At 36.4% G+C, this 25,090-nt stretch overlaps 1 protein-coding gene across 1 annotated transcript in view; it reads left to right on the top strand.

Annotated features, from left to right (window-relative positions):
* The window catches only part of ACBD6 (acyl-CoA binding domain containing 6), a 225,194-nt gene that overhangs the window by 80,756 nt on the left and 119,348 nt on the right, over window positions 1–25,090 (top strand). The window contains exons 5-6 of the mRNA XM_017888846.1: window positions 3,441–3,523; window positions 20,166–20,271. Coding sequence (XP_017744335.1) covers window positions 3,441–3,523; window positions 20,166–20,271 — 189 coding nt within the window. The remainder of the gene's footprint in view (window positions 1–3,440; window positions 3,524–20,165; window positions 20,272–25,090) is intronic.

Below are 25,090 nucleotides of genomic sequence, written 5' to 3'. Positions count from 1 at the left end.
AAAAAAAAAAAAAAAAAAAAAAAAAATCTCTCTTCTGTGCGTGCTCTGTCTCTCGCTCTTTCTCTCTGTGTATACACACACACACACACACACACACACACACACACACAGCATAACACCACAAATGCCTTTTATTTCTTATGTGATGGCTCTGGCTTGGATACCATCTTGAAAAGAAGTAATGAGAATGGATATCCTTGCCTTCTTCCTGATCTTAGAAAGAAAGCTTTTAGTTTTTTACCACTGAGTATGTTGGTAGCTGTGGCCTTTTCATATATGGCCTTTATTGTGTTGAGGTAGTTTTGTTCTATTCCTAGTTTATTTAGTGTTTTTATCATGAACACATGTTGAATTTTGTCAGATGCTTTTTCTGTATCAATTGAGATGATCATGTGGGTTTTGTCCTTCATTGTGTTAATATGCTGTGTTATATGATTGATTTTTGTGTGTTGAACCATCTTTGCATTCCAGGAATAAATCCCACTTGATCATGATGTATAATCCTTTTAATACAGTGTTAAATTCAGTTTGTTAATATTTAGTTGATTTTTTTGATTAATATCCTGGGATATTGGTTTTAGTTTTCTTGTAGTATTTTTGGCTTTGATATGAGAATAAGGCCTCATAAAATGAGTTAGAAGTGTTCCCTTTTCTTTATTTTGAAGTTTGAAGAGGATTGGTGTTAATTCTTTAAATTTGATAGAATTCTCCAGTGAAGTGATCTGGTTCTGGGCTTTTCTTTGTTGGGAAGTTTTTTTTTTAATTACTGATTCAGTCTCTTTCTTGGTGATAGGTCTGTCAGATTTTTAATTTCTTTGTGATTCAGTCATGGTAGATTGTATGTTTCCAGGAATTTATTCATTTCTTCTAGGTTATCCAGTTTTTTGGCATGTAATTGTTCATAGTTATCTCTTATGATTCTTTGTATTTCTGTGGCATTAATTGTAATATCTCCACTTTCATTTCTGAGTTACCTGACTTCTTTTTTCTTAGTTAACCTAGAATAGCTCATTTCTTTGTATTGCTGAATAATATCCTATTTTATGGGTGTATCATTTGTTTATTAATCTATTTAAGGACATATTGGATTTTAGCTGTTCCAATAGGTGTGTAGTGGTTTCTCATTTTTGTTTTCATTTGCGTTTCTTTAATGACATGATGTTTAAACATCTTGTCACTCGCTTATTTGCTATCTCTGTATCTTTGGTAAGTTGTCTATTTAGATCTTTTACTCACTTTTCATTGGGTAACTTATTTTCTTCGTGTTGAGTTTTAAGAATTCTTTGAATGTTTTGGATACCAGTCCTTTATTAGATATGTGTTTTGCAATTTTTTTTTTTTCAGTTTATGGCTGGTCATTGCATTGTCTGAACAATATTTTTCACAGAGCAGAAATTTTCAATTTTAATTCAATTTAATAAAGACCTACTAATCATTTTTTTCTCTCATAGATTATATGTATATATTTTTTGAGACAGAATCTTGATTTATTGCCAGACTGGAGTGCAGTGGTGTGATCTTGGCTCACTGAAACTTTGCATCCAACTTCTGCAAGCAGTTCTTGTGCTTCAGCCTCCCAGGTACCTGGTACTACAGGCACACACCACCATGCCTGGCTAGTTTTTTGTATTTTTAGTCGAGGTGGTGTTTTGCCATGTTGGCCAGGCTGGTCTCAAACTCCTGACCTCAAGAGATCCACCTGCCTCAGCCTCCCAAAGTGCAGGGATTATAGGTGTGAGCCACTGCACCTGGCCTGTCATGGATTATACTTTTGATATTGCATGTAAAAAGTCATTGCCAAACCCAATATCACCTAGATTTTCCCCCATGTTACCTTCTAGGAGTCATTATTTTTTAAGAAGCTATGCTTGCCACTTCATACTTGGTTCTATCTCTATTTTTTTTCCTTTGGTATCCAGTTTTCTCATTTTTAGTTTTATTTATGTAGTTATCTCGAGCACCAAGTATGTTTTAGTTTTATCCTATCAATGGAGCATGTATTTGGAATATAATTGGATTAAGTAAAATAAGTTCTCCCTTTGTACACGTTCCTCACCTTATAATGAGGATACACACTGATAAATCCATTAAAAGTAAAAAATGTCATAAATTGAAACATTGTAAGTTGGGGATCATCTCTACTTTTTTTGGGTGTAAAGAAATACATTATCTATCCCAGAAATTCTTCATAGCATTTATTCTCTAAAAATGGCCCTCAGAGCACAGAGAAATCTGTCGTTTACCTAGTGCTTCTTGTTTGCTATCATCATACTAATACACTTTATATACTTTGTCATTTAATCATGTTAATAGTTGTTGTCTATGATTTTATAACTGTTTCTGTTACAAGTTGGTAACTGACTTGATTAACCTCCTCAAAATTTTCCAACGTTTTTTGAAGCCTTAGTCCCCCCAGTAGTGTTAGGAACAGATAGAATATGCTATCTCCGGGGAGGGGGGAGTCTTTTCCTCAGTCCAGTGATCCACAGACTGAAACAAACAATTAAAAAAAATAAAACAAAACTCGTACTTCTCTTAAGTACTGAAAAAGTGTGTGTAGGGATTGTCTGTATTTTATTTGAAGTAAATCTAATCTTTTTGCAGTCAAATTAAATCATAATGTAATTTTGATTCTAAAGGAATATTTATGTCCGGCATCAGAGTTTTGACTTTTGCAGGATGTCCTGTACTAAAAGCTGTCAATACATGGGGTTTTGCAGAGGTTGCACTTTGATCCTTGCAGACAGTATTATCCAGGTTCATTGCTTCCACATTACATATTTTAGAAGAATCTTATTACTAAATTAATTTTACTCTTGTAAATTAGAATCTTATTACTAAATTAATTTTACTCTTGTTTTGAGAACATAGAGGGGCAAGACCTATTGAATCCTTGAGTTTGGAAAGTATTTCTGTGTAGTTTACTTCTTTTTTCTTTTATTTGAGATATAAACCTCCTTTCCTATCCCTCTTCTACCTTTTCTCCTTCCTTTTTTTTTTTAATCTATAAACTTTTTTTTATAATTAAATTTGAACTTTAATGTAGCTTCTTATTTGGGAACTTATATTTTATAAATCTAGATATGATTTTGCTGATCACATTCATGTCTGGGATTTGTTTTTCTTTTCCTCACCTGAGCATCCATATGTACCACATTGAACATCATCTCACAGTCAGCTAGGAGAATTGTTTTTTGGTGGCTCCAGAAGGTTGTACTGGAATACCTTAGACTGCCAGCATGTACCCATTCCACTCCTGTGATGAACTGAGAATCTTACTGCCTTTCTGTTCCACCTTAAAATTTTTACTAGGGTTTGAAGAGATGGTTGAGGGTAAAATCCTTAGTCTTTCTTAGCAAAATAACATTTTGTAACTGATTTAAATACATACTGTTTTAACCCATTTGTCTTTTTTTTGCTTCTTTTCCCCCTTCCCACAGATACCAGAGAAGAAAGGAAAAGAAGCAAATACTGGTTTTGGTGGGCCAGTTATTAGTTCTCTATATCATGAAGAAACCATCAGGTAATTTCTCTTCTGATCTTTGATAATAGAAATATATATGCCTGTGTGTGTGTGTGTGTGTGTGTGTGTGTGTATGTATGTGCTTATGTATGTGTATGTATGTCCTATATGTTTTTAATCCTGAAATCTTCAATTTGTGAAGCATTCCTTCTTAACATGAAACTGATTTGGTGGTATTTGCAAGTAGGACAATAAATGACAGGAAATAATTTTTTAGGTGTATAATCTTTAAAATCAATTAAATGTCTGAATCAGTGCCAGAGAAGTGTCTGAATAAGTGATAATAATTACTTTTCATCAGTGTCTAATAACAACTGTCTCATTCAGTGACTTTTTCCCACACAAGTAGTTGGTGGGACAAGATGTTGTGTCTCAGTCTAAAGCTAAGGATTTTTGTGTTAATTTTCCTCAAAATACTACTATTTATTTTAAAGATTTTAATTTTTTTAATTTGCTCTATATTAAAAGTCATTTTGGAGTATAAAATGATACAGCCACTGTGGAAAACGGAGATTTCCTCGGAAAGTTAAAATAGAATTACCATATGATCCACCAGTTCTGCTTCTGGGTATGTATCCAAAAGAAAGCAGAATCTCAAAGACATATTTGCACACCCATGTTCATAGGAGCATTCTATACAGTAGCCAATAGATGGAAGCATCTGTTGACGAATGGATAAACGAATTGTGGTATATACAATGGAATTTTGACACCTGTTGCAACATGTATGAACCTTGAGGACATTATGCTAAGTGAAACAAACAAGTCACAAGGACACAAACACTTTGCGATTATACTTACGTGAGGTATTTGAAGTAGTCAAACTCACAGAAACAGAAAGTATTCAAAAATCAGAGAGACAGTAAAATGGTGGTTGCCAGGAGCTAGGGGATAGGGGAAATGGGAAGTTGTTTAATGGGGACAGAGTTTCAGTTTTACAAGATGAAAAAGTTATGGAGATTGCACAACAGTGTGAATATACTTAACACTACTGAACTGTATACCTAGAAATACTTTTACCTTTTAGTTTTTGATAGTGAGGATCATATTTTACCCATCGTTGCATTCTCACTATCTGAGGAAGTCCCCCAAACTTAGTAGATCTTCAGTGGAAGTGCTCAGAACGTGGGAGGTAGCCACAGCTGCTTCCGTTGAAGAACTGATAGTTTAGTGACTATTGCTTCTGCAGAGTTAGCCTAAGAGCCCTATTGTAAAATTGAGAGCTGCTAGTTTGGTTCTTCTGTGATATGCCCATCCTCACCTCTTTCCCTTAAACCATAAAAAATGTATAGGCTATTTTTCTTTCCTAGTTAGATAAATAACTTGAGATAGTTTCTTGACTTTCCTTTTTTTAAAAAGTTTCTAACAATGTCTTAAGTTTCTAACAATGTCAATCACTTACCTGTAAATTATGATCTTTATTTTGTATGCCGTTTTCCTTAAGGGCTCCCAGACTCCAGTATTTTTCAAAATGACATACTGAATACAGTGTCTTTTCGAATGTCTGATGACATGACTGATCACAGCAGCCCTACAGAACATGAAGCAAATCCAATGTACTCCAGTTGTAGTGAGAGTAGAAATCCTGAGATAGAGTTAAACTGTGTTGAAAGGGTTAATCTTCCTTCCTTTATCCTCCACCCAATTGCTAGTGAAGTGATTCTTAGATTTAAATCAGTATTTAGAATTTTGACCATGATAAACAATGACAAAGAATAATATAGTTTCTTTTTGTAGAGATTTTAATTCAACACACATTTATTATGAACCTGTAATGACACAAAACATTGTGAATATTTATACTTCTCAGCTTCTTCACTTTTGAATAATACGTTCCTACTACTTTTGGCATTTTCATGAAAGTATGTTTAATAAATATTATTAATTGAATGAAATATGAACCTTTGTGGGCAAAACTGGTTAGACTTGGCCTTTTTTTAATGAAGTCTTCATTAAGTATCAGTCTTATGATATCATCTAAATCTTCATATTCTGAACATATTGTTAAGAAAGAGTAAGAAACATGAATGTGAACAAGCCATTGAAAGCCATTTATTACAAACACAGTAATTTTGTTACTACAGCAGATCAAAAATTACAGCAACTAATCATATTCTTGTATTGGGAGAGTTCTTTTTATAGTGTAGTAGAATTCCATTATAACAAATTAGGCCATAATGAACATTCTTTTTTTTTTTTTTTTTTTTTTTGGAGACAGAGTCTTGCTCTGTCACTAGGCTGGAGTGCAGTGGTACGATCTCGGCTTACTGCAAAGTCAGCCTCCTGAGTAGCTGGGACTACAGGCGCGCACCATCACGCCTGTAGTTCCAGCTAATTTATGTATTTTTAGTAGAGGCGGGGTTTCACCGTGTTAGCCAGGATGGTCTCGGTCCCTTGACCTCGTGATCCGTCCGCCTTGGCCTCCCAAAGTGCTGGGATAACAGGTGTGAGGCGCTGTGCCCGGCATGACAATTCTTATATACTGAAATGTTGGATTATTCCAGTGAAGAGCCAGATGTAGTCTCTATAGTTTCTTACATGTCAGAATGCAATTGCAACAATGAAATGGGTTATTTGTTGAAGTTATGTAATCAAATTATGCTTGTATTTTGGTGAAATATATCTGGTGTGTTTTATTTTTCTAAGAGAAAGTTGTGCTTTAATTGATGTTAATTGCAATTTCTTGGCAGAATTATGTTTAACTGAGGTGAAAGTGACAGTAGGTTTTAGAGTTTTAGAAGCATCAAATGGAAGACTTGGATGAAAGCAAAACTTTTCTATGGAGACTGTTGTTTTTTTTTTTAAAGGACAGTAAAATAACGTGTTTTAAATGGTTGGTTTGATTTGATACTTTAATGTATAAACTCCAGATTTTTTTTTTTTTTTTTTTTTTACATTTGTAAAGATCAGGCAAATCAGTATCTAATAAATCCATTTGGTTAAGTTTGGGTTCCATTGTTTTGGCAGCTTTTCTGATGAATGTGTATTGTATAATAGATGATGAGTTATGAGTTTGTTTTAGTTTTAAGGTAAATGTTCTTGAGCCAAGGGCCACAGGGGCCAATTCTGAGCTTGCTTCCTGCTTTCCACCCTGTCATAGAAAGTATCAATATAATGTCAGAGGTTCAGATCTCTGTGTTAATATCGCAGAGCTCTGACATCAGTTTCTCATTCTGAAGCTAGTTAATTGTTCTGTAATATAATTGAGGGGATGTAGGGGTATTCTAATTAAGTACAAAAAGTTATGGAGCCAAACCGCTGACATTCAAATGCTAGTTCCACCACTTACTAGCTGTGTGATCTTGGGCAAGTTACTTACCTGTAAAATGGGGATAATTATAGTACTTGTCTCACTTGATACTTAGCAGATTATGTCAATACACAGACATCCTGGAACAGTTCTGGTGCAAAATAAGTTACTGTGTAACCGTTAGCTTTTATAAATAGTATTGTTACTCAGCAGAGGGAGTCCCTACAGAGGAGCAAGGAACTGATGTTAAGAGCTAAAATAACATGGCATTCTGGTTATATAATTAAATACAAGTTGTTTGCTTTTGCAGAAGAAAATGGAAAACAAGGAAGGAGAGCCAATATTTTTAGAACTATAGAAACAAGAGAGTAACAAATCTTATAACAGGGAGTAACCTCTAGTTTTGAGATCAGCTGTGTTTTTCATTTATACTGCAGATGGGCAGAAAAAGCACTAGTTAATAAGCATAGGGGTTTGTAGAGTAAAATGATTCTTCACTACATATACAAGAAATTGCTTCTGGTTACTTATATGCTTCAAAGGTTTGATCTAGAAGTTTGCACATAAATTGAGAAATTAGGGCAAGAATTAAAAATATAGTAAATGAAGATTGAACAGTACCCACACCACCCTGCAATAAGATTTCGTCCTCCCTGTTATATTTTGTAGTTTGATGTCATGTAATCTATTAGAATTTTATTAATTCCGCTTACACAGACAGCCATCTGGACCTTCTCTAAGCAAGACCAGACCTAGTATACAACTGAAATGATTGATGGGCTCTGGAATTGATTAGTTGTTCTGTGAGACAAATGAAGTGTTTTGGCAGAAAATACCAGAGGTCGCTGCTTGTGGTCAGACGCAAAAGCCTGTAGAATTTCAAAGAGATACTTTCATCATTAACTTATAAAGTTTCCATTTTTAAACAATAATGGATTTTGAAAATATTTCCCAAATATCTTTTCATTGGCTGCTGTCTAGTCCTGATTATAAATGGAAGAATATAAGTATAAAAATTAGAATGAAAGTGATTGTTTTATGCTTTAATTTTTTATTCTTGGTGAAATATGAACTAGCTTGGAAGTAGCATAAAAGCCTGTCACACATAAATTATACTCTAAAATTTTCCTGAAAGAGATATGATTGGAGAAAAAGCTGTAACATGTATAGTTTTGTTGTAAATTACTTCTAAAATCAGATGTTATAAAATTCTATTTATTCAAAGCTTCACATTGTTAGATTGCAGCCTGTTTTTAACAAATCTACTTAAAGATTCTTAAGCTTCAAGAGTGTGTGTTATACATATTTGTGTTTTAAAATTGAATATTTGAATTTTTATGCGTTTAACAGGCCAAGTCATTCTGGAACACCACTATCCTAATGATACCACTGCCTTTAAGCACCAAAAAGCTTCCCTCCATCTGTTTGGCTGTTGGTAGTGTAATACTTCCCTATTTCACTATGTTGCCTGTGATCAACATTGTGTTAACACCTTGGTGATAGGTGATAAATTGGATGACATATGTCTTGTTACATTCTGGTTATTCTTTGAGGACTACACAAGTGTGTATAGGCAAGTGGGCAACTCCCCCTGGAGAATCTGACTGCTCAGAATGAACTTGAGTTATGGATTTATTCAGCCTGTAAAACCTCAGCTGGCATAAATAATTGAGAAAGCAAAGGTTTGTCTTTGGTGCATACCTTAGGGACTTAAGGCTCCCTTCCTCCTCTCTACCTCCCTTTCTTATGAAAATGATTCCAGTTGCACTCCTAGATAATAACACACCAAGCAATTAAAAGCCATGGGTGGCTGGAGAGAGGAGAAAAGGTTTAGTTAATGAGCTTTTCCTCTTCCAGTGCCCATGAGAGCCTCAGGAATGACAAGGCGATTAAAGCGAAGAGATAATTATAGATTATGTGAAAATGGGTCCCCTGGGACATGTGGGTCTTGACAGAAACAGTAACTGTTGTAAGAGTCTCCTGGCTCTCGTATTCACCCTTTTCTAGCGTGCTTCGTTTACCTCCTGTGTGCTCAGTATCATGATGCCAACCAAGCATGTACACAAATCTAGCCCTTTCTGAACCAAGGGTCATTCATCAACTAAAACCATCATCTTCTGTTCCTCTCTGTTTTCTTCTTTTTTCTTCTCCTCTTCCTTCTTCCCATTTTGCTCTCTCTTTCCTGTCTACCCCATCTAGTTTTTCCTTCTCTTCTTCCCATATCCTTATCTGTATGTGATACCTATGAAATGCTTGTTTACAAAATTTGTTGTGTATATGTATGTGTGCATATATAAAGATATATAGAGGTTATGGGTATATTGTATTCATTACAGTAATGAGAAGCAGAATATGTATTACAAATAATATGAACAGGGCCCCTTACCATCTCATCTAATGCCAGTTTTCCGCTCACCCCCTTGTTCACTCTGTTCCAAACACATTGGGTTATTTTTCCTTGAAGTTCTAATTAATATTTATTAGATTAATTGATACTTATGTAGGGTATGAGGAATGACCCCCAGCTTACAACATATGCTGAATTCTTAAGATAATAATAATGACAGTTAACATTTATTGACTGTTTCTTATATGCTAGTATAGTAACCATACTATATCATATGTATTCTCTTAGTCTTTAGGATGACCCTATTAAATATCGATGCTGTTAATATTCTTGTTTTACAAATAAGGAAACTGAAATTCAGAGAAATTAGCTTACTTGCCCAGGGTCACATAGTTAGTAACTCTGCTCTTAATTACTGTGCTATGCTGGCTCTGGAAATGTTTGAGGAATCATTATAATCTCTAATTAATGAAATTGAGTCTGATGGTTGTTACTATTTACTGTGGTGAGTATCTTCAGTCAAATTTTAAAATAAAATTTATTTTCCATTTAATGCTTTTAAAATGTACTTTACTGGTAAAATTCGAGACTTTGGTCTTTCATTTATCAATGTACTGATGGTGATATTTCCTTTGGATCAATTATCTTATTGATTTTAGACTTACCTTAATGGTTGAGAATGTAATTCAGCTCTGTAGAGACTTTTAGGAAAGCGTATCTGTGCTTTTTCTGATATGGCAACTGATTTTCCAGAGATTGATTAGAACTCAACTGCATTTTATATTATTGGCATTTAAAGTATCAGAAATTTTCAATCAACTTTGTTTAAGGTTAAGCAGCTTTTAAGGGGTGAAAATACATTTTTAGTAAATGGTGTCTTTATAAATTATGGTTAAGTAACTTCTCCAGTATAACTAATTATCTGTAAGAAATATCTGGGTGATTGATTTTTTCTTTGTCAATACTTTATTGAAAGATTGTGAGAAAATACATAAAAATGTATGTAGTTTTATTTGAAGGGACCCTTATCAACATAAATAGTGTAACAAATGGAAGTTTCAATTTGAAGGCTTTAAGAATTTTCTAGACCTAGAACTAAGTACCTTGCATATATTAATATAATTCAGTCTGAAAATAGTTATGTAGTAGAAGAAGATGTTGCCATTATCATGTAACAGGAAGGGGGAAAACTAACTGGTTTGTTTCTATAACTACCTGAAACCAGTTGCAGATATGGTACTGTGAGTGCAGGAATTGTGATTCAAAATATAATTTCTGCTTGACAAACACGGGTTGTGACTGCATAGGTCCACTTGATATTTTTCCACTTGATTATCAATGAAAATGTACATTGATATTTTTCAATAAATATATTGGAAACTTTTTTGGAAATTTGCAACAATTTGAAAACACAGATGAACTACATAGCCTAAAATATCCAAAAAAATTAAGAAAAAGATATGGCGTGAATGCGTAAAATATATGTAAATACTAGTCCATTTTTTCATTTACTACCATAAAATGTATTCAAATCTGTTATAAAAAGTTAATCACAGTGTAGGCACATAAACACTAGCAGACCGTATCTGGTGCAATTCTCAATCCAGAAAAATGTAAAAAAAGCAAAGATGCAGTATTAAATCATAACTACATGAAATTAACTGTAGTACATACCATACTACTGCAGTAATTTTGTTGCTACCTCCTGTGGCTATTGTGGTAACTCAGGTGTTGCTAGTAGCCACTTAAAATGCCAAGACGCTCATCATCTCCAAGTGAGCAGTTCATCTCTCCAGTAAACTGGGCATAACAGTAAAAAGCAATCTCTTGTGGTTTTTGAGTATTTTATCATTGTGTGTAGCACTATACTGTAAACCTTGAATGACACCATGAGACCCATATGAAGTACCACTAGTGATGCTGGAAGTACTTCCAAAAAGCAGAGAAAAGTCATGACATTATAAGAAAAAGCTGAATTGCTTGATATGTATTGTAGATTGAGGTCTGCAGCTGTGGTTGTCTGCTATTTCAAGACAAATTAATTCAGCATTAAGGACTTCTGTAAAAAAGAAAAGGGATAGGCCGGGTGTGGTGGCTCACAGTCTGGCCTTGGGAACCCCTTGGAAGGCCAAGATAGGTGGATCACCTGAGGTCAGGAGTTCGAGACCAGCATGGCCAACATGGTGAAACCCCGTCTCTACAAACAAATACAAAAATTAACCATGAGTGGTGGTGTGCACCAGTAATCCTAGCTGCTCAGAAAGCAGAGGCAGGAGAATTGCTTGAACCCGGGAGGTGGAGGTTGCAGTGAGCTGAGATCATGTCACTGTACTGCAGCCTGGGTGAAAGAGCGAGATTCCATCTCAAAAAAAAAGGGAAAGAAAAGAAAAGGGAATTCGTGAACTATCACTGCAGCTACACTGGCAAGTACAAGAACCTTGTACTTTTTGTGCAATATCTTTTGATCTCATATTGTAAGTTCAGCTTTTATGTAGGTGTAGTTTTGCTATAGGAAAGGCATACTTATAGACTCTACTATGACTTGAGAAAAAGAAAAGTCATTCTGTGACAACTTAAAGCAAAAGGAAGGTGGAGGATCTATACCTGGAAAATATAATGCCAGCAAAGGATGATTTGATAAGTTTAGAAGGAGGTTTGACTTTAGAAAGGTCAAGATAATAGGAGAAACAGCTTCGTCTCACCAAGAGGCAACAATTAAGCAAATTTACAAGGAAAAAAACATTAAAAAGTGGGCAAAAGACATGAACAGACACTTTTCAAAAGAAGATGTACATGCAGTCAAAAAACATGAAAAAAAGCTCAACATCACTGATCGCTGGAGAAATGCAAATCAAAACCACAATGAGATGCCATCTCATACCTGTCTTCTAGTAACAGTCAGAATGGCTGTTGTTAAAAGCAACTGATTCTGGTGAGATTGTGGAGAAAAAGGAACACTTTATACATTGTTGGTGGGAGTGCAAATTGGTTGAACCATTGTGGAGGACAGTGTGACAATTCCTCCAAGACCTAGAGGCAGAAATACCATTTGACTCAGCAATCCCTTTACTGGGTATATACCCAAAGGAATATAAATCATTCTGTTATAAAGTTACGTGCGTGCATATGTTCACTGCAGCACTATTCAGAAAGCAAAGACATGGGATCAACCTAAATACCCATCAATGATAGACTGGATAAAGAAAATGTAGAATACTGTGCAGCCATATAAAGGATCAAGATCATGTCCTTTGCAGGGACATGGATGGAGTTGGAAGCCATTATCCTTAGTAGACTAACACAGGAAGAGAAAACCAAACACCACATGTTCTCATTTATAAGTGGGAGCTGAATGATAAGAATACGTGGACACATGGAGGGGAACAACCCACACTAGGCCCCTTGGGAGATGGGGGGAGGGAGAGCATCAGGTAGAACAGCTAGCTGATGGGTGCTGGGCTTAATACCTAGGTGATGGGACAATCTGTGCAGCAAACCACCATGGCACCTATTTACCTGTGTAGCAAATCTGCACATCCTGTACATGTACCCTGAACTTGAAAAAAAAAATCATTGAGGGGAAAGGATATTTATTTGCATGAACAGGTTTTTAATGTAGACAGAAATGCCTTATTCTGGGGGAAGAAAGAATGCCACAAAGGACATTTATTAGTAAGGAGGAGAAGAAAGCACCAGGATTTAAGGCAGGAAGGGATAGGCTAACTCTGTTTTCTGCAAATTCAGGCAGGTTTATGATCAACACTACACTTATCTATAAAGCTGCTAACCCCTGTGCCTTGAAGGGAAAGGTAAACACCATCTTCTGGTCTTTTGGTTGTACAATAAGAAGACCCGGACAATGAGAACCCTTTTTTCTGGATTGGTTCCATTGATTCTTTTTCCCTGAAGTCAGGAAGTACCTTTCTAGTAAGAGACCACCTTTTAAAGTTCTTTCAATATTGGACAATTCTCCAGCCAATCAGAAACTCATGAGTTCAACACTGAAGGCATCTACTGCAATCTACTGGCTCCCAAACACAACATCTCTAATTCAGCCTCTAGATCGGGGGTTATAAGGACCTTTAAGGCTCATTACACATGGTAGTCTATGGAAAGGATTGTCAACACCACGAAAGAGAACCCTGATAGAACATCATGAAGGTCGGGAAGGATCCACTGGAAATGCTGTCATTATAGAAAGGGCAGTGAAAACCATCATGCCTGAAGAAATAAATTTCTGCTGGAGAAAACTGTCTACATGTTATATATGACTTCACAGGATTTACAACAGAGCCAATCAAGGAAATCATGAAAGATTGTGAGTATGGCAAAAATGTGGCAGGGCAAGGGCAGAGTTGGTTTTAAGATATAGATCTTGAAGAAATTCAAAAGATAATAGACACCACACTAGAGGAGTTAACAGAAGATGACTTGATGGAAATGAGTGCTTCCAAACCAGATAGATATGATGAGAAACAAGATGTAGAATAAACAGTGCCCGAAACAGATTGACATTAGACAATCTTGCAGAAGCATTCTGATTATTTAAGACTGCTTTTGACTTTCACTACATGGACCCTTATATGGGCACCCAAACTTAAGCAAATGGTGGAAGAAGGATTTGTACTGTATAAAAACTTGAAGAGAAACAAACTAGAAAGTCAGGCAGAAATTATGGTGTGTTTTCACAAAGCTACACTGAGTGTGCCTGCCTCACCTGCCACCTCTTCTGCCTCTGCCAGTGCTGAGACAGCAAGACCAACCCCTCTTCAGCCTGTGAAGACAACAAGGTGAAGACCTTTATGATGATCCACTTCCACTTAATGAATATATATTTTCCTTATGATTTTCTTAGTAACATTTTCTTTTCTCTAGCTTACTTTATTGTAAGAATATACTATATAACACAAATACAAAATTTAATCAACTGTTCACGTTATCGATAAAGCTTCAGGTCAACAGTAGGCTACTAGTAGTTAAGTTTTTGGGGAGTCGAGTTACATGCAGATTTTTGACGATGCAGTGGGTCGGTGCCCTCCACCCTCCATGTTGTTTAAGGGTCAACTTACACGAATTCCTTTGGTCATTCACTAGTCCATTGGGTACTGTGTATTTTGAACCTACCTTATTACCGCCTTGACTCCTGCATACCGTTGTTTAAATACTATTAAGAAAAGTATGCCATTGTTTAATTGTAAGATGCTGCAGATTATAAGATTCATAGGAGATGTTAACATGAAAAAATTTGCATTCAGAATCAATGAATATGACAAGGTAATAGTTTCCAAATATCTCTTTGTCATCCAGGATTTCAAGTACGATTTTTTTTTTTTTTTGAGATGGAGTCTCGCTCTGTTGCCCAGGCTGGAGTGCAGTGGCACAATCTCAGCTCACTGCAAGCTCCGCCTCCCAGGTTCACGCCATTCTCCTGCCTCCGCCTCCCGAGTCGCTTGGACTGCAGGCACCTGCCACCACACCCGGCTAATTTTTTGTATTTTTAGTAGAGATGGAGTTTCACCGTGTTAGGAAGGATGGTCTCCATCTCCTGAACTCGTGATCTGCCCGCCTCGGCCTCCCAAAGTGCTGAGATGACAGGTGTGAGCCTCTGCGCCCAGCCTCACGAATGATTTTAAGATCAGCACAACACACAAAAAAACACTTTGTTAAGTACTTTGTTATGAAGGCTAGACTTCTTGAACGTGGTTACCGCCCAAGCAATGTTTTGCCTCTTCCAGGGATTAAATCAAGGTTTTTCAGAAAGGAGGTACTATTTGGAAGATTTTACCTGAGTATCATAGTATAGATTCTCATTCGTTGTCTTTGGTAAGATTGAGAGTCAAAAACAGTATCCTACAATGTGAAATCAACATCTGTAATTTTAATTAAATATTGATTAGAAGTGGGGGTTTTCAGTGTGCTAAGTATGGCAGCCATGACTATGTAATCCTTGAGTTAGGAGTTGATTTTACCTATTTTGCTCCTCCCAGATAAGTCTTTTTTTTTTTTTTTTTTTCCTCTTTTAAGAGACAGGGTCTTGCTCTGTTGCCTAGGCAGGGGTGGAGTGGCGTGATTATAGCTCACCGTAACTCAAACTCCTATGCTCAATTGATCCTGTCACCTTACCTGCCCAAATAGTTAGGACTACAGGCATGCACCACCACACCCAGCTAATTTGAAAATTTTTTTTTGTAGAGGTAGGATCTTACTATGTTGCCCAGGCTGGTCTCAAACTCCTGGGTTCAAGTGATCCTCCCTTCTTAACCTCCCAAATTGCTGGGATTATAGGTGTGAGCCACCACACCCTACCCCATATGTCTTAAACCAGCTTCACTAAACACCTTTGAATAAGAATAGATTCTTTTTTTCAGGGAGAGAAACATCTGTAAGTAAAATTAATATATGCCTGTATGGTTATTTTATATTTATAAATTAAAACATACTTTTTAGTCTCAACTTAAAATATGGTTCCATCAGATCAAAGATTATATAATATTGTATTTATAAAAGATTAGATATGTGAAAGATTATATTAAAAGAATCAATGTTAGACTTTGAGTTTCATATTTGGCGTATACAGAATGTTGAAAAACATAGTTGAAATCAGTGAGATGACAGCATTATTTTCTAACATTATATTTGAACAGAATACATTTCTTTGCCTTTCAGATCAACAACTGGCCATACATCCAACAAGTAAATTAGGAACTTAAATTCCTACAAAGAAGTAATATTCACTAGCAGTATGACTGAATTTTGGAAGATAGTGTGCAGTGCAAGCTTTTATCCTAGAAAGACTAGCTCCAAAGGAACTTCACAGAGTGGAATTTTTGGTGAATTACCATTGATCAGTCAACCTCAAAGATGTAGAAAAAAGATCCATAGATCAAGCAGACCCTTAGAGACAGAGTAGGAATAATAAAATTGGCCCCAAACTGAGGTGTAAACTAAAATGCTTGTTTGCTTACCAAAGGAACTATGTCTTTGTAGTGATTGAAGTGCTGGGTCCCTTTCTGAGAATTGAGGAGTCCAGAAAAACAGATTAACAGTTAAATGGTTATTTGTGAACATAAAAATAGAGCCAGAGAAAGTGTATCATTTTGAGGATTGCCTTAGCCATGGTCCTAATGAGACCTCATGAATGAACTGTCTTCCTCCAGAGAAATCACTCAATGTTTTTTTGCCTCAGTCTTTTGGTTATACTTCCTGAAGTATACTAACTATAGTAAGGAGAGAGGTGTAATGCTTCTTCACAAATGAGGAGAAGAGTGTTTGAGCAGAGGGAATGTGGAAAAGGAGAATGGTAATGGAATATTTGCCACAGGAACCTTTTCAGGTAGGTCAGTTTAGTAAAGAATGCAAGAAGTTGAAGAGCTGGAGATTGAGTCACTTAAAATGATCTATACCTGTATATCCTTTTAAAGGTGTTTATGTACCCTAGAGCCCACGAATATACATTCCTTAGTTTGAGGAATGATGGCATTTGTTTTTATCTTTGTAGGTATTGGCTTACTTTCTTGGGATTTTCATTCATGCAATAAATACGTATTCATTGTCTATTTACTAGAATACTGTGTTTTATATCTGATTTCCAGGTGCTTGATAAATATATGAATTGAATTGAATATTTGTTGAACATGCCTATTAAATAGATTTCCAAGCTAGTTCCTTCCATAATTTTTGTAGTTAAATGGACTTTATATGTCTTGCCATGAGACCTATTTGAAATATTCTTTTGATAAGAAAATGCTATCTGAGTAGAAAATGGTACAGATAACATATTTAGGAATGGGCAAGGATCTTCCTGTGTTTGGGTGAAAAAGATAGCTGTACTTGAACACTATCCCTCTTTCCCATAGAGTGGGCTCTTACATTTCAAAAGAATGTCAAAACCAGTGATTTTTCCTTCGGGAATATAAGTGTATTTCCTGTCAACTTCAGAAAAAAATTGTAGTAACCTAAAGAAGAGACTTTCTGTTTTGTGCTAGAGATAACGTGGGACATACTTTAGGGTAGTATCATAAACATAACTTACAGTCATCTACAGATAATGAATATGATAATTTTAGATGCACATTCAACAAAGAGAGGGAACAAGATAACTGAGTAAAAAATCAAGGAAGGAAAATAAAGATGTGGAGAGACACATTTATTAAAGGCTCTACTGTATTTCATAATGGTTGGATTCATTAGCACATTATTTTATTTCAGATAAGCATGGATATAGTGGGCAAGATTGACTTTGGAAGGCTTTATTGAGCTCTTAGAGAACTGTAGAGGGAGAAAGTTTGATTTACACATGTACATAATTTTGTTAGGGGGCAAGAAAGGAAATATGGAATGATGTTTCTCCAGATGTGTCTTCATTTTGGCCACTAGATGGTGACATTGTATAAAGACAGCTTGGTTGTAGAAGGTGAAATACTCAAAATTTGTGTGGGATTGGATATCTATATTTAACAATTAAGCCCAAGAATATCACTTAATTTTTTAATATTCATCATTCAGCCTTGTGGCACATTTTTGGTGAATTTATTGAACTTCTCTTTTTGGTATTTAATTTATATGTATACATTGTCCTGAAGTATTTTGTTAATATCTCTGTGCCTAGCATATTTAGTGATGATAAACTATATATGATAAACAAATACTTAAACAAATGCCACTTGCCCTCCAAAAAATTACATAGCAAAAAAAACTTATTGATGTATATGATGTGACTAAGAAACATATTTAAGATACATTAAACAAAACAGAAATTTATTTGTGTTTGTACTGTGTTTACTTCTTTACTGCTGATAGCATAGGTATACACGCACATTTGGAAGTTGGACTCAGGAAGAGGGTCCACTCCAAAGGTCCTCTCATCTGTGAATAACCCTTTCATATTACTGGGTATGGGTAACCCATATGCCAAGGATCCTTCTGCTTTCCTTTCTGTGCCCTACCACCAACTTCCCATTATTTTCCAATTCAAAAACAATTGGCGAGTAGCACTGTAGTATTGCTATGACTTTAAAAGACACAGTCCTTTCTGTAACAGTTGAGGTTGGTGCCTCTTGAATTAGTGGGTTTTCTGTTACTGGATTGAAAGAAAGTAGGTCCCTATTATCCTTAAGTTGGAACTCTGAAGGTATTCTTTCATAGACATGGTGTTTGTTTTTTTGTTTGTTTGAGACAGAGTCTCACTCTGTCGCCCAGGCTGGAGCTGTGGCATGATCTTGGCTCACTGCAACCTCCACGTCCTGGGTTCAAATGATTCTCCTTCCTCAACCTCCTGAGTAGCTGGGATTACAGGCATGTGCCACCGTGCCCAGTTAATTTGTGTGTTTTTATTAGAAACGGGGTTTCAGCATGTTGGTAAGGCTAGTTTCAAACTCCTGACCTCATGATCTACCCGCCTCGGCCTCCCAAAGTGCAGACATGGTGTTTTTTTGTTGTTTGTTTGTTTGTTTTGTTTTTTTGATTTTTTGAGACTGTGTCTCACTCTGTCGCCCAGGCTGGAGTGCAGTGGCGGGATCTCAGCTCACTGCAAGCTCCGCCTCCCAGGTTCACGCCATTCTCCTGCCTCAGCCTCCTGAGACATGGTGTTTTTAATGATGGTTAAATACGACTAAAGTGGTATTATTTGCAGCTCTACTTTTTAAAATCAGAATTTTCTTTTCTGGGGTTTGGCCTCACTTCTTATTTTCTTTACAGAGTAAGTGATCGAAAAAGCATTTTCTCTTCTGTTTAACAGGGCCTCTTCAAGTGACCATATAGTCCTATTAAACATGATTTCTTACTTAAAACCTACTTCATTTTCTCTAGCTTGAAGCAAGTTGTTTCTCCTCTCTTTTCTTGTGTCCTTTTTAAGGATTCAGCTTTTATGTTAATCCTGTGTAGATTTTTGTCATCCCAACTATACTGTTTGTGTCTTAAAGGCAAACTTTCTTGCTTAGCCTTGTATCTGTTATCAACAAATTCTTGTCCAGTGCCTTACATGTAGTAGATGCTCAATAAAATACTTCAGATGCTTAAAGAATGCTTAGATGGCTGATGCCAGAGTAGTGTCTTTTAAGAAAAATATCTATGACTGTATATGGCACAAGATGTTTAGATTGGCTTTTAAGATATAAGAACTCCGATGACCAGGTGTTTTGCTTTCTGATGAATGGATGCTATGGCATTGCAAGTTATAAAACACATTAGTTTGACTTTTGGAATGGAAAATGCATTCCTTTATACTTGTTCATAAAATTCAGTCCACATATGGGGCAGTTTGATTGTTAATATTATAAATTACTGATCTTTATGGGAGTCACTGATTCTTTTGAGAATCTGTTTGAAACAATTCTTCCCCCGTACATACAACACCCAGAAAAATGCACCTGCATTATAAAGATAATTCTGTACATTATTTAGAGAGCTCATAGATTTCATGTTAAGAACTTTTGCTTCAGATTTTGGAATAGACTGCAGCTGATTAGTCAAAAGGCAGCATAATATAATAGAAAAATGTACTATATACAAAATCAGTTGATCTAAGTGAATTCTAGCTCTTATTCTACCTTTGATAAATGTAGTACCATTTGGCAGGTCATTTAATGTCTCCTTTTTGCCTGTTTCTTCATTTGTAAAGTGAAAGATTAAGTGAATTAGCACATGCAGTATACTTAGAAGAGTGCTGGGTATGTAGTATGCTTCTCAGGTTTTCTTTATAGTCTTTGATTCTACTATCTTATAAAGGATTTCTGAATTTTTTAATGCCCTCCTCTTTTTGTCTAATTGATTTTCTTTGCTTTAAGAAAATAACTTTCATGTATATTTAAAAAACTTGAGTAACAATTTGTTCTCTTATCCTGTAAGGCAAGTGGGAAACTAAGAACTTTAGTCTTTTCAGGATTTGGATGTATTATAGCTACTGAAAAACTATTACTGTTCATGTAAAAATTTTTTTTAAACAGAGTCCATTAACATCTATGTCAGCAGCAAACAGATTGTGTTGAAAGTATGTAACTTTTTTGTATTACCCAGTAAGAAAAAGACCTTTCTTTTTTTTATTCTAGGGAAGAAGACAAAAATATATTTGATTACTGCAGGGAAAACAACATTGACCATATAACCAAAGCCATCAAATCGAAAAATGTGGATGTGAATGTGAAAGATGAAGAGGTATGAAAAACGTGCCCTGTTAATTATTTTCCTATGCATGGTTGTTCTGCTCCAATGCTTTTTCCTAAATGGTAGGCCAATGAACTATAACTCAAAGTACAGCATGGTTAAGAGTATATCAGAATATCTAAATGAGATGCTGTTACCTAGTTAAGATACGCTCTGTGATTATGTCAAACATTTTTTTATCTATGTTGTAGAAGTTACTACCTGAAATTTGTAGGAGTCTGATAGCTTCCATATGTTTATGCTAAAGGGACAGATTATTAGCATAATAAGTGAAATCTACAGGTAATAGCAATATCTCATTTATAAATAGCTTTCGTGTCTTCTGTTGTTATACTTTGAACAGCTAGGTATATTGTTCTTTACTCAATAAATGTATCTCTAGAAAACTGTGTCCGAATTTTGGTAAATCAATAATTTAAATGCTGGCCTACTAATTAAAGGAATCATATAGTAAATTATTTTATCAAATATATTACTTCTTTTTTTTTTAGAGAGAGACAGGGTCTCACTCTGTTGCCCAGGCTGGAGTGCATTGGTGCGCTAATAGCTCACCGCATCCTCAAACTCATGGGCTTATGCAGTCCTCTTGCCTCAGCCTCCCAAGTAACCAGGACTTCAGGCATGTGTTGTCACTCTTGGCTAATTTTTTTATTTTTTGTGGAGATGGGATCTTGCTGTGTCATCCGGGTTGGTGTTGTCCTCCTGGTCTCGAATGATCCTCCTGCCTCAGCTTCCCAAAGTGTTAGGATTATAGGCATGAGCCACTGTGCCTTGCCTATTACTTCTTTATTTGTGTTGTGAATAATACCATTCACATATTGAGTTTTAACTGACCCTGCATTATAGTTGTTAAAAAAGGAGCAACATTTACTAATTCACTTCTAATCATTTTCTCATTCTTTGGTGATGCTGTGAAAGATTACTGAAATGGCCAAAGGTAGTAACTGTTAGGAAGAAAGCATTGAGTGATCGTAGATAATCTGTAGAATAGATAATAATCAACTTATGTGTAATTCAGAGCTGCCTATATAAAAGGTTAGCCCTTAATATTGTCTCACCTTTCGGCAACATCTTTCCTGTGATAATATTGTCAATGGCATCTGGAATTGAAAATGTAGGACTATGATACTGCACAAAGGGACTAGTAATACTATGTGGTTTTCATTAAGTAGTGAAACAAAATAATACCAGGTCTTCTGATTCTAATTGGGTTTGTGGTTTTTGTCTGTTTTTTGCCTTTTGGAATCAAAATACAGGCATACCTCTGAAATATTGCAGATTCAGTTCCAGACTACTGCAATAAAGTGACTATTGCAATAAAGCAAGTCACATGAAATTTTTGGTTTCCCAGTGCATATAAAAGTTGTGTTTACTGGGTGGACACGGTGACTCACGCCTGAAATCCCAGCACTTTGGGAGGCCGAGGGGGGTGGACCACAAGGTCAGGAGCTTGAGACCAGCCTGGCCAACATAGTAAACCCCATCTCTACTAAAAATACAAAAAAAATTAGCCAGGCATGGTGGTGGGTGCCTGTAATCCCAGCTACTTGGGAGGCTGCAGTAGGAGAAATGCTTGAACCTGGGAGGCAGAGGTTGCAGTGAGCCGAGATCGCACCATTGCACTCCAGGCTGGGTAACAGAGCAAGACTCCATCTTAAAAAACAAACAAACAAAAAAGTTGTGTTTACACTCTACAGTCGTCTATTAAGTGTAGAGTAGCATTATATCTTTAAAAAAGTACATACCTTAATTTAAAATACTTTATTACTAAAAAATTCTGACAATCATTTGGCTTGCCTTCAAGAAGTCATAATCTTTGTGCGGCAAAAGGTCTTGCCTCAGTGTTGATGGCTGCTGACTGATCACAGTGGTAGTCACTGAAAGTTGGGGTGGCTGTGGCAATGTCTTTTTTTTTGAGACAAAGTCTCCCTCTGCCTCTCAGGCTAGAGTGCAGTGGCACGATCTCCGCTCACTGCAAGCTCCGTCGCCTCCCAGGTTCACACCATTCTCCTGCCTCAGCCTCCTGAGAAGCTGGGACTACAGGCGCCCGCCACCACGCCCGGCTAATTTTTTTTGTTTTTTCAGTAGAGACTGGGTTTCACCGTGTTCGCCAGGATGGTCTTGATCTTCTGACCTCATGATCCGCCCGCCTCGGCCTCCCAAAGTGCTGAGATTACAGGCGTGAGCCACCGCGCCCGGCCGCAATGTCTTAACATAAGTCAGCAGTGAAGATAGCTACATTGATTGAGTCTTCCTTCCTAAAAGATTTCTCTGTACATGCAATGCTGTTTGATAGCATTTTACTCACAGTGAAACTTCTTTCAAAATTGTAGCCAATCCTTTCAAACCCTGCCACTGCTTTATCAACTAATGTTGTATTTTAAAACTTTTGTTGTTATTTCAGCAATGTTCACAACGTCTTCACCGGAGTAGATTGTGTCTTAAGAAACCACTTTCTTTGCTTATCCATAAGAAGCAACTCCTCATCCATTCAAGTTTTATCATGAAATTGTAGCAATTCCGTCACATCTTCAGGTTCCACTTCTAATTTTAGTTCTCTTGCAGTTACATCTGCAAGTAACTTGTCCACTGAAGTCTTGAATCCTTATTAGTGTCATCCATGAAGGTTAGAATCAACTTCTTCCAGGCTCTTGTTAATGTTGACATTTTGACCTCCTCCCATCACACATGTTCTTAATGGATCTGGAATGGTGAATCCTTTCCAGAAGATTTTCAGTTTGCCCAGATCCATCAGAGCAATCATTGTCTATGGCAGCAATAGCCTTATAGAATGTATTTGTTTAATAATAAAACAAGTGAAAATTATCCCTTGATCCATGGACTGCAGAATGAATGCTGTGTTAGCAAACAAGAAAGCAACATTAATTTCCTTATACATTTCCATGAGAGCTCTTGGGTGACCAAGTGCATTGTCAATGAGCAGTAACATTTAGAAAGGAATCTTTTTTTTTTTCCTGAGCAGTGGGTCTCAACTGTAGGCTTAAAATATTCAGTAAACCATGTTGTGAAGTAAACAGATACACTGTCATTCAGGCTTTGTTTTCCTGTTTCAAAAGCACAGGCAGAATAGATTGAGAGTAATTTTTAAGGGCCTTAGGATTTTCAGAATGGTAAATGAGCATTGGTTTCAACTTAAAGGAAACAGCCACATTAACCCCTAACAAGAGTGTTAGTCTGTCTTTTGAAGCTTTGAGGCCAGGTATTGACTTCTCTCCAGCCATGAAAGTCCTGGATGATATCTTCTTTCAATAGTAGGAGTAGTCTATTTTCTCTACATTGAAGATGGTTGTTGAGTGTAGTCACCTTTATCAGTTACTTTAGCTAGGTCTTCTGGATAACTTGCTGCAGCTTCTACATCAGCACTTGGTGCTTCACCTTGTACTTTTATGTTATGGAGATGGCCTCTTTCCTTTAACCTCATGAACCAGCCTCCGCTAGCTTCAGACTTTTCTTCTGCAGCCCCCTTACCTTTCTCAACCTTCATAGACTTGAAGAGAACTAGGACCTTGCCCTGGATCAGGCTTTGGCTTAAGGGAATGTTGTGGCTGGTTGATCTTCTATCCAGACCACTCATTCTTTCCATATCAGCAATAAGGCTTTTTCACTTTTGTATCATTTGTATGCTCACTGGAATAGCACTTTTAATTTCCTCAATAATTTTTCTCTGGCATTCACAGATTGGCAGTTTGGCGCAAGAGGCCTAGCTTTTGGCCTGTGTTGATTTTCTTTTTTTTTCTTTTTTTTCTTTTTTTTTTTTTTGAGACAGAGTCTTGCTTTGTCGCCCAGGCTGGAGTGCGGTGGCGCAATCTCGGCTCACTGCAAGCTCTGCCTCCCAGGCTCACGCCATTCTCCTGCCTCAGCCTCCCAGTAGCTGGGACTACAGGCGCCCGCCACCACGCCTGGCTAATTTTTTGTATTTTTAGTAGAGACGGGGTTTCACCGTGTTAGCCAGGATGGTCTTGATCTGACCTCGTGATCCGTCCGCCTCGGCCTCCCACAGTGCTGCGATTACAGGCGTGAGCCACCGCGCCCGGCCATGGCCTGTGTTGATTTTCAATATGCCTTCCTCACTAAGCTTAATCATTTCTGGCATTTGAAGGTGAGAGATGGTGCAACCCTTTTCCTTTCACTTGACACTAGGTTTTACTTGAAACTTAGTGACTATTGTATTACTGGCTAATAATTTCAATATTTTTGTGTCTCAGTCAGTAGGGAAGCCTGAAGAGAGCTGGAGAGACCAGGAATAGCCAGTCAGTGGAGCAGTCAGAACACACAAAATATCTATTGGTTAAATTTGCCATCTTTCTCAGTGTGGTTTGTAGCACTCTAAAACAATTATAATAGTAACATCAAAGATCACTGATCATTACCCTAACAGATATAATAATAATGAAAAACTTTGAAATATTGCAAGAATTATCTCAGTGTGACACAGAGACATGAAGTGAGCACATCTTGTTGGAAAAATGGCAATAATAGTTGGCTTAACCCAGGGTTGCTACAAATCTTCAATTTACAAAAAACACAGTATTTGCAAAGTACAATGAAGCATAGTGCAATAAAATAGGGTATGCCTATACAGCTTTCTTTTTTTAATAAATTCGCATGATTGTTTCCCTTGATTTTTTTATTTGTAGTTTTTTATCTTTGTGCTTGTGAGTTAAAATTTTTATAAAGTTAATACATTCATTCTTTTTTTTTTTTTTTTTTTTTTTTTTTTTGCTTTTGTGGTAAAATTTTTTTAAAGTTTAATCATTTTTTTTTTTTTTTTTTTTTTTTTTTTTTTTTT

The sequence above is a fragment of the Rhinopithecus bieti genome, unplaced genomic scaffold (assembly GCF_001698545.2).
Source record: "Rhinopithecus bieti isolate Rb0 unplaced genomic scaffold, ASM169854v2 scaffold_15676, whole genome shotgun sequence".
Lineage (NCBI taxonomy): Eukaryota > Metazoa > Chordata > Mammalia > Primates > Cercopithecidae > Rhinopithecus > Rhinopithecus bieti.
Note: the sequence above shows the minus strand (reverse complement) of the source record. Positions and strands in the feature narration are given on the sequence as shown.